The sequence below is a fragment of the Cadophora gregata genome, assembly GCF_030347475.1.
Source record: "Cadophora gregata isolate MNR1 chromosome Unknown scaffold_2, whole genome shotgun sequence".
NCBI lineage: Eukaryota > Fungi > Ascomycota > Leotiomycetes > Helotiales > Ploettnerulaceae > Cadophora > Cadophora gregata.
In genome coordinates this window covers 2,327,439-2,336,740 of record NW_026695925.1, presented here as the reverse complement: position 1 = coordinate 2,336,740, position 9,302 = coordinate 2,327,439, and the positions used below count along the sequence as shown (strand labels likewise).

At 39.8% G+C, this 9,302-nt stretch overlaps 2 protein-coding genes across 2 annotated transcripts; both read left to right on the top strand.

Annotated features, from left to right (window-relative positions):
* Positions 1-4,412: 4,412 nt before the first annotated feature.
* Positions 4,413-5,321, top strand: ONS95_008051 (uncharacterized protein; the record flags this gene model as incomplete). The annotated part of the gene is made up of 2 exons (XM_058501587.1): positions 4,413-4,890; positions 4,966-5,321. The coding sequence occupies 2 exons, from the start codon at positions 4,413-4,415 to the stop codon at positions 5,319-5,321; spliced, it is 834 nt and encodes a 277-aa protein (XP_058362907.1).
* Positions 5,322-5,762: 441 nt separating this feature from the next.
* On the top strand, positions 5,763-8,990 carry ONS95_008050 (uncharacterized protein; the record flags this gene model as incomplete). The annotated part of the gene is made up of 7 exons (XM_058501586.1): positions 5,763-6,253; positions 6,348-6,576; positions 6,842-7,396; positions 7,507-7,992; positions 8,503-8,665; positions 8,731-8,788; positions 8,900-8,990. 7 exons carry the CDS (start codon positions 5,763-5,765, stop codon positions 8,988-8,990), a joined length of 2,073 nt encoding a protein of 690 aa, XP_058362906.1.
* Between the last annotated feature and the right edge of the window lie 312 nt (positions 8,991-9,302).

Genomic DNA, 9,302 nt, shown 5'->3' with positions numbered 1-9,302 from the left:
AAGATAAAGTCTTAGAAACTTCTATTAAGAGTAAACTTATAGATTACTTAATCCTTAAGAGCTAGGTATAAGGAGTTATAAAGGCGAGTAGTAAAGCTCTTAATAAATAGGATATAAGTATCTTAAATAAGCTTTAAGAACTTTAAGTAGTACTTAGTAAATAACTTACTAGCTGCTATTTAAAGCTTATTGTAACGGTCCGGTATTTACTCGCTGTAAATACAGAAGGCTACAGTTAATCTCTGATAATCGAGAAGTAGGTATATCACGTAGATAGAAGATAGTTACTAAGTATTAGAATATTATTTGAAGTTAAGTATAAAGCTCTTATCTAATAGTAGACGTGCTAGTCTTATATAGAACCTTCGTTCGCTTTAGATCCCTTAGGATACTAGATCCTTAGATCCTCGGATCTGTTTTCTTATAAGGGGATCTAAGGATCTAGGGATCTATCACGTGACCTATCGTCTACTATAATCTAGGTAACTATTACTACTAAAGCGTGAGTATATAGTAGTACTACTCGCTATCCTGTATTATTCCCTAGCTAGTACTACCCTATTAATAGTACCGCTCCCTTATTAGTACTAATGCCCCTATAGTGCTACTAATAGTTTTATTATTATATGGGTGCCTACTGAACCGTAGCGCTAAGGGGTCCGTAACACTTATTTAAAGCTATCTTAGTATCTTATTACTTAAAGGTATTACTATAGATACTACTAAAGTAGCTAAGTATTTCCTTAGTATTTATAAAAAGGTCTATAGTACCGACTTTAAAGCGAGGGAGTAAGTAACTTTAGATATTACTCTTAGTATAGTTATATACTATAGCTCGTTAGGCCTTCTTACTTAGGTAGTAGTTAGTATTAATATCTAGCTTACTTATTATAAAGGTAAACTAAGTATATTATTCTAAGCTATTAGAAGTACTAGAGAACTTTTTAATATGTAGTTTAAGTAAAAGTCTCTTATAGTATCTTTAGTAAGTAGAGGTAAGCTTTACTAATACCTAAGAAGCGTTATCTTAGTTATCTCTAGATAATCTACTATTATTAGAGTTATTACTATCCCTTAAGTTAAGAGCTTACTATTAGGAGCTTAATAACTTAGACTTCTTAGACTTAGAAGTTAAGTTCTTAAGTATCTCTAGTATCTTATAAAAGCTTTTATCTTACTTTTCTTAGTACTTAGCTAATCTCTAAAGTTCTTTAGAGCTCTTCGTAACTTTAACTATTAATATAAGAGTAGTATATTCCTCTTAAGAGTAGTCTTATTAGTCCTAGGGATTATTCTCCTTAAGAGATATAATATTACTATAAAAAGTTAAGAGGATAATATTATTCTTCTTTCTACTATTACATTTATAAGAGGTAATATATAAGAGAGAAGAGGTTAAAGGCGGATTTCTTTCCTTTAGTATTAGTAAAGTAGTAGGTTTAATAGTAAGAAGAACGCTATATTATATTCTATTACTTTTCTAAAAAAGATTAAGACTACTTATAAGGAAGTATAAGTATAAAAGTAAAAGGTAAGAAGTAGTACTTAAGTTATAAATATAACTTAGTTACACTTAGAAGATACTTAAGGAAATAATAAGGTATAAGAGGTAAAGTAGAAAAGAGAGAGCTAAAGATATAACTTAATTATACTTAAAAAGTACTTAAGGAATTTAGTAAAAGTAGATATTAGGACTTTTATAAGTAAGGTTAGTCTTTTCTAATATAATAATATAATAAAAGTTTATTAGTAGCTATAATATAAAGTAGAAAAGATAGTAAGAGAAAGAGGTTCCTAAGGAGCCTTAAGAATAAGTAAGGAGAATATAACTACTAGTGAACTAGGCTAGTCCTAGGTTCGCCGTATAACTCTAGCCTCGCAGCCTTATAACATTAGCCTTACCCACGTGACTCACCTATCGTGATCAGTCTATTACAACTATTAGTCTAAAGAATAATATAAGAAAGGACTTTAGAATTAAAAGGAAAAATATCTTATTATAATTATATTCTTTATATTTCCCGCGTAGTTTTTCTTTAGATTTAATATATTATATTTTACTAAATATAATACTAAAGCTATTTGAACTCTAGGGAAGTAAAAGATTTAAAAAAGATTAGAAGATTACTAAAGCTACTACTAGAGGTAAGAGAAGAATACTTTCTAATCTCTCTTTACTTTAAAGTTATATTATTAGAGATAAGAAGTTCTAGGAATATCTTAAGGATTATTAAGAGAAATCTATACTATATATTCTAAGGTTAATAAGTTAAGTATCTTATTAGCTTAATAGATATTCTAGTAGATATAAGACTAAGGAGTAAGAGACTTTCTTAGTTCGAGATAAAATAGCACTTCTTTATTATTTACTAGGGTTCGAGCTATACCTTAAGAACTTTATACTCTTATAAAATATATACCTTATAGCGTGAAGTTAGGAGATCTCTGAAGTAGACTTAGTTAAGTTAAAATAGGATTACTAAAAGTAAGTTAAATAATATAAAGAGTTATACTTTTAGAATAATAAGGCACGCTTAAAAGTATACTTAATTAATAACTATTTGTAATAGCACGGTTTAGCGTTAGCTAGCACGTGAGCGAAATAACCACGGATCAGGTGATAACCTCTCTATTAGCGCGAATATCAAGCTGAGAAGCCCTCGATTCCGTGGAGGGCGCTCGAGCCTATATAGACAAATTCCCCGGGCTATTCCCGATTAGGACTAATTAAATTTGACGTAAAACTTGACGTAAACTCCTATAGTAGCGTAGAGCTATTTCCCTTTGCGTATAACTAAGTGGGTAACTGTCGGTAAACCCCTTCAGAGTTAACCGAGCTCCACCGAGTCTTACCGAGCTTTGCCGAGCTCTAGACTCTTCCTAATCGGGTATAGTAAAGAAGTGGTTACCACTACCTTTACACTATTCTATTCTCTACCTTAGTATATATTTTAAATTATTCTACCTCTTATTATTTTATAATACTAATATTCTCTTAGCTAATTATATATAAGATCTTAGACTAGCTTAGGGATAGTAAGCTATACTAATAAAATACTATATTAGCTAAGTTAAGGGAATACTTAATAACCTATTTAATATTAATATAAACCTAGTAAATCAAGCTCTTAAGACTAACCTTTTAAATCATATACTATAATAGGAGGTCCCTACTAATAGAGAACTAAGATACCTTAGAGTAAGCTAGAAAATCGCTATCTAATATATCTTATTCTTAGACTATTTTATAAAGGTAATATTTATTTATCTACTACTAATTTAGAAAGCTATACTAAAGAACTGATTTCGAAACTAGATATATAAAAGCTACTTTATAGTATATAGTAAAAGCGAAGTTCAGCTTTATATTATTCTTAAGGTTAAATAGAAGGTCTTAATTAGATATAAGTATAGCTAAAGAGACTAATTAAATATTAGGAATTATAATAATAGCTATCTCTCTTTTTAGTATATAGGAAATAGTAAGCTATAATATAGGAGAGCTATAGTATTCTATTAAGTATATAACTAGACTAATATTATAATTATTATCTGAGAATTTAAAAGTACTAAGTTAGCGACTAATAGTAAGTTACTTTTCCTAAAAGATAATACTTTAGAGCTTATTAAGTCTATTCTCTATTTAGAAATTATTAGGCTACTTAGTTTTATTAAGAAAGTTAAACTAAATAAGACTATATTATATTTATTACTATATAAAGAGGAAATTAACTAGGACTAAATACTAAGTAGCTTTATATATAGAAATCTATAGCTATACTACTTAAAATAAAATTCAGATATTATCTGTAAAATACTCGATTATCTGTATTTTTTTAATAAAATTATAGTAGATATTATCTGAATTTTATCTGTATTTTACTATATTTTACTACTACTAGGAATACAGACAAAATATAGACAATTTACAGACGTTATCTGCATGAAAAACCCCGTAGGGCTGGAGCAAGTCCAGACGAGCTATTTTGCGGGGTAAATAAGCCGTTATAGCTTTTTATCAAGGCCCGAACCCATGTTTGAGTAACCTATCTGCCTGTCATTATGTGCAACTATTAGGTGCATCTGTTATTCGAAGCTTCGGATGGAGCTTGTGTCAATGCTTTTGGTTTTGAAGTCTCGGAGACCTCGAGATCACCATAAGAATTCTTTCGACATAGGCGGACTCTGAACTCGATGTTCATCTGCTTGCACTCACCAGCCACAAGCTGCACCCCGCAGGATGGAGCTGCTCCACCCTCCGCGAATGGCACAACTCAAAGATTGCGTCTTGTGATGTCCTTATTGCGAGCCATGTGCAGAAACTCAGCCGGCATCAAGGCCAATTACAACAATCAATTGTCTTGTCTCCCTTCACAGCATTGCACCCCTGTATCCTCGAAGATCTCCTAGCTATGTCATCCTCTCGCGGTGCATCGTCATCAGTGCCTGTACCTAATACCGCGAAATTACGAGACAATCCCATCCAATCCCCCAGAGAACGGATCGATGACATTCTAGATACAGCACGAACGCGGAAGCTCACTATGGACTCCGCGAACAACTCGGGCACGAACAGTCCGCGACGGAGGAACAATGGCGATGCTACAGCGGGGAACGAGAGCAGTGCTGATGAGGAAACGAGTATCTTCGGGCACAACGGGAGGCAGAATGTGAACTACCAGAGCACGCAGCGGACGGATCCCAAGATCGTGCAGGAACAGCCTAGCACGGGCAGCATAAGAAGGTCAGGGAGAGTACCGACACAGGATCAGGAGACACCGCACAACGAGGATGATGAGGACGAGAGCTTTTGGAGGAGGGTAATATCAAAGTACGGGTCCATAGAGCTGGAAAATAAAGGCAGTGTCGCCAGGGACCATCTAGCCCTAGGTAAACATTCCTCGTCCTTGCGCTAGAGGTAGCGAAGTGCAGAGTGAGAGCTTTTCTGACACCTTACTTCTACAGAACGAACCTTCCTTGCTTGGCTTCGAACCTCCCTAGCTTTTGCTTCGATAGGCATAGCAATTACGCAACTCTTCCGTCTCAACACCACCTCAGCAGCAGCAGGCTCTGACGCGGATCCATATCAGCATCTGCGGCAGATGGGAAAGCCGCTGGGGGCGACGTTTCTTGCTATCAGTATAGTGATGTTGTTTGTAGGGTTCCACCGCTATTTTGAATCGCAGCATTGGATAATCCGTGGGAAGTTCCCGGCCAGTAGGGGGAGCATAGCGTTGGTTGCATTTATTACTTTTGCGCTCATGATAACGAGCTTAGTCGTTGTAGTCGTTGTTGGGCCGAGGGCATTTGAGAAGAGGTGAGGATGTTTGCATAAACTGGATGGTTGGTCTGTACTATCTTGTGTTGAAGCATATCATAAGGCGTTACATTTGGACTGGTTGAAAATAACAGAGGAGGCAGAGGCCAGGCAGGGTCTATACTTCTTCGGGAGATAAATGCTCCAATCATTATATAAGGAAGATTGAAGAGAAGTATAAAAAATTTGAGATTAGTAGCAGAGTACCTAGGTAAAATAGGTGAAGATCGCGCAAAGGATATCTGAGTGAATGTAAGATTACTTGCAGAGCACTTGAAGGAATGAAGTTATCAAAATTCCGGTAACAAATTATTTTCATCTTAAAACATTTTCTCTGGACTAGTTGCACCTTGTACGCGTCGTCAACCTCACGAACACATCATTGCATCACCACCTTGTGCCACTCAGAAGAAAGCTGAACAAGAACATAAAATAAATAACAGCCATGGCACCGAAAAATGCAGTGGACATCCCATCCTTCTGTACGACTCAGCTTGCCCTCCTAGACGCTGAGCTCCAATCTGAGCTCTCAGAAACCTCATCTCTCATCTGCAATACCTCGCCTACCAGTCTCCAACGGGCAGGCATAGCAATCACCAACCTAGTCCTCTCATCCCAGCGGACCGGCCTCGGCGGCAAAACGGTTGTCGAACTCACGCCCGATTCTGCAACATCCAGCAAGAAAGGCAAGGATGATGATGGCGAGCTACCAGAACATGGGATCCGAACGGGTGACATCATCGTCGTGAGCGAGCAGCCAGCGGGCAGTGCGAAGAAGAAGGAGGTTAGGGAGTTGGAGGAGAAGGGGTCGAGAGGTGTGGTTACGAAGGTTCAGAGGACGGCGGTTTGGGTTGCGTTGGACGGAGAGGAGGATGACATCCCGGCTGCGAAGAGAATGTGGATTGTGAAGCTGGCTAACGATGTCACGTACAAACGGCGAGTTTTTCAGCTCTTTACCGTCTATATTCTTTTGTTGTTCAAAACACTCCTGGCACTTGAAGTTGAGCATATGTTTCTGACAAGCAGGCAGCATGAATCAGACAATGAACAGGCTCCTAAAGATGAACCCGGATGAGTACTCGAGTTTTGTACGGGTTCTGTTTGGGTTAACTACTCCATCACCTGTGTCCGGAGATCTGAGTGAGGGCGAGGGCGGGAAGCTTGAGTGGGTTGATCCAAGTTTGAATGATTCTCAGAAAGATGCTATTCGATTTGCGTTGGCTTCGAAGGAAGTGGCCTTGATACATGGTCCTCCTGGGGTATGTGTTATATACTCTTACTATTTTGCATTCTTGCCTTTTGCTTTGAGCAGCGTTGTTTTGCAGTGGCAGTGGAAGTCCTGGCTTCGCTTTGTGTAACCCCTCTCTTTACTCCGACCATGTGGAATGGCTACACTGGAGGGCAGTCTTCCCTCTTCCCCTCCATGTATCATTCCTTCTTGAGTCTATTACTTTTGTAAATCTGCCACAGCATCTAATCATCTTATCCACTTCCCATCACAAACTTCGCTAACCTCAGGTACAGACGGGCAAAACGCACACACTAATCGAACTCATTCTACAGATGCTCAAGCAAAACTTGCGAGTTCTAGTCTGCGGGCCATCCAATATCTCAGTTGACAATATAGTAGAGCGTCTGGCTCCCCACAAGATTCCAATCGTTCGACTCGGCCATCCGGCTCGACTTCTACCTTCTGTGCTAAACCACTCATTGGATGTTCTCACCCAAACTTCGGATGCTGCTGCGATTGTTAAGGATGTGAGAAAAGAGATGGATAGTAAGCAGGCATCGATCAAGAAGACGAAGAGTGGTAGAGAACGAAAGGCAATCTACGGAGATCTCAAGGAGCTCCGGAAGGAATTCAGGGAGAGAGAGAAAAAGTGTATCAATACTTTGATCGGGGGCAGTAAGGTCGTCCTGGCCACTCTTCATGGAGCCGGAGGTTTCCAAACTAAAGACGAAATCTTTGATGTCGTCATCGTTGACGAAGCAAGTCAGGCGTTGGAGGCACAATGTTGGGTACCTCTTCTCAGAGCAAGCAAAGTCGTCCTTGCAGGTGATCATCTTCAACTCCCACCTGTAGGTATTGGAGAAGCCATAATTTCTTCATTTCAGTGTGCCTGGATTTGCTGGAGACATGTCTCATCTTCCAAAAGTGTTCCCGATGAGCAATTGCTAATCTACTTCAGACGATTAAGACATTGAATTCGAAGACGAAGAATTCCAAAACGAGCGAAACCGAGGGAATCATCAGAGGAATGACACTGGAAACAACGCTGTTCGATCGACTCCTCAAGCTCCATGGGCCCGGAATTAAGAGGATGCTAACAACCCAATACCGCATGCATGAAAAAATAATGAGATTTCCATCTGATGAAATGTACGAGTCGAAACTCGTAGCAGCAGACGGAGTAAAGGATCGACTTTTGGAGGACCTACCCGAGGTATTACCGACTGAGGATACAATCGAGCCTTTAATATTCTTTGATACTCAGGGAGGCGACTTCCCTGAGAAGAATGAAGATGATGTCGACAAGAAGGCTGGAAAGGGAATGATGGCCGAGAGCAAGAGCAACGAAAATGAGGCGGCTCTGGTCAAAAGCCATGTCCAGAACCTGGTAAATGCAGGTGTCAAAGCTGAGGATATTGCTGTTATCACACCATATAACGCTCAGGTATGATTTTCCACTTCCTTTCGGCGTATCTCGCATGTCCCGGCTTCTTCAGAATGCAAAGGCGCAACCTTTACATTCTGATCTAGCAATGTCTTCTATTCCACCTGGCACATATACTCCGCATCGCTCATCTCAAGTCCAAGTGTCTGAAGCATCCGAGCATTCTCTCAGGGACGTCGCAGGCCCCATATTTTCTTCCTTGCGGCCTGGAAGGGAAATCAATAATGCCTTCGCTCAGATATTGGAACTACTCCCAAGTTGGCAGTGGCTGGATTTTGCTTTATTGATTTACCTTGCTGAACCTTTCGGCGAGTTGCTCCGATCGTATGTCTCAAATGCCATTGGATATTCCTAATTATTGAGATGCCTTCGCCGCCGAGGTTGATTTTTCCAACGTGGTGGGGTTGGATGCGTATCTTATCTGTCTGGAGATCATAGCCTTGCTTCATTAATGCAATGTCGGGAAGTGGCGCGGCAACATAAACCACATGCTAATTGCGTTCATTATAGCTAGCATTAATGTCTCGTTCAATGAAGGAGGCATTTCCAGGCATCGAATTGGGTAGTGTAGACGGATTTCAAGGACGAGAGAAAGAGGCCATTGTCCTGAGCCTCGTCAGAAGTAATTCTGACCGCGAGGTAGGGTTTCTCAATGACCGTCGAAGACTCAATGGTAAGACTTCAAATTCCAAACGCCACCCCACTCAGAATGGAACGCTGAATTTGTAAACCAAACAGTCGCTATGACACGGCCTCGTCGGTCTCTAGCAATAGTCGCAGATTCGGAAACGTTACAGTGAGTTCAGACCCAGCAGATCAATCCTTGCCCTTGAGAAACCGCCCTTTGCTCTCACTTGGCAGACTGAGACAAGTGCTAACGACCGACGTGTGATCGATGTGCATGCAGAAGCAACAAATTTCTGAAATCTTGGATGGGCTTTCTCGAGGAGAATTCAGACTTGCGATATCCAAATGTAGCTGATCTGAATACGCAATAGAATTCGGGGCTGCGATTTGCGTGTAGGATCATGCCGCAAACCTGGTAAGGTTGTTGTTGGGTACATCGGCGGAAAATTATGAGCCTGCTCTTATTGCATATTTTGCGCAATATCGGAATTCAACTCCAGCTGTTGGTCCCTGTCCCTTGCCAGCGAGCCCGCAAAGCCCACGCGAGTCACCGGGGTTTGCGCGCATCAGACGAACATCCCGGGTGTTTCATATAACGAACATGCAGCAGGATGTCATGTAGTCCGCTAGCAACAGTGCGAACGAGGAAGCCAACAGGTAGTACAGTAGTATCCTTCGGACTA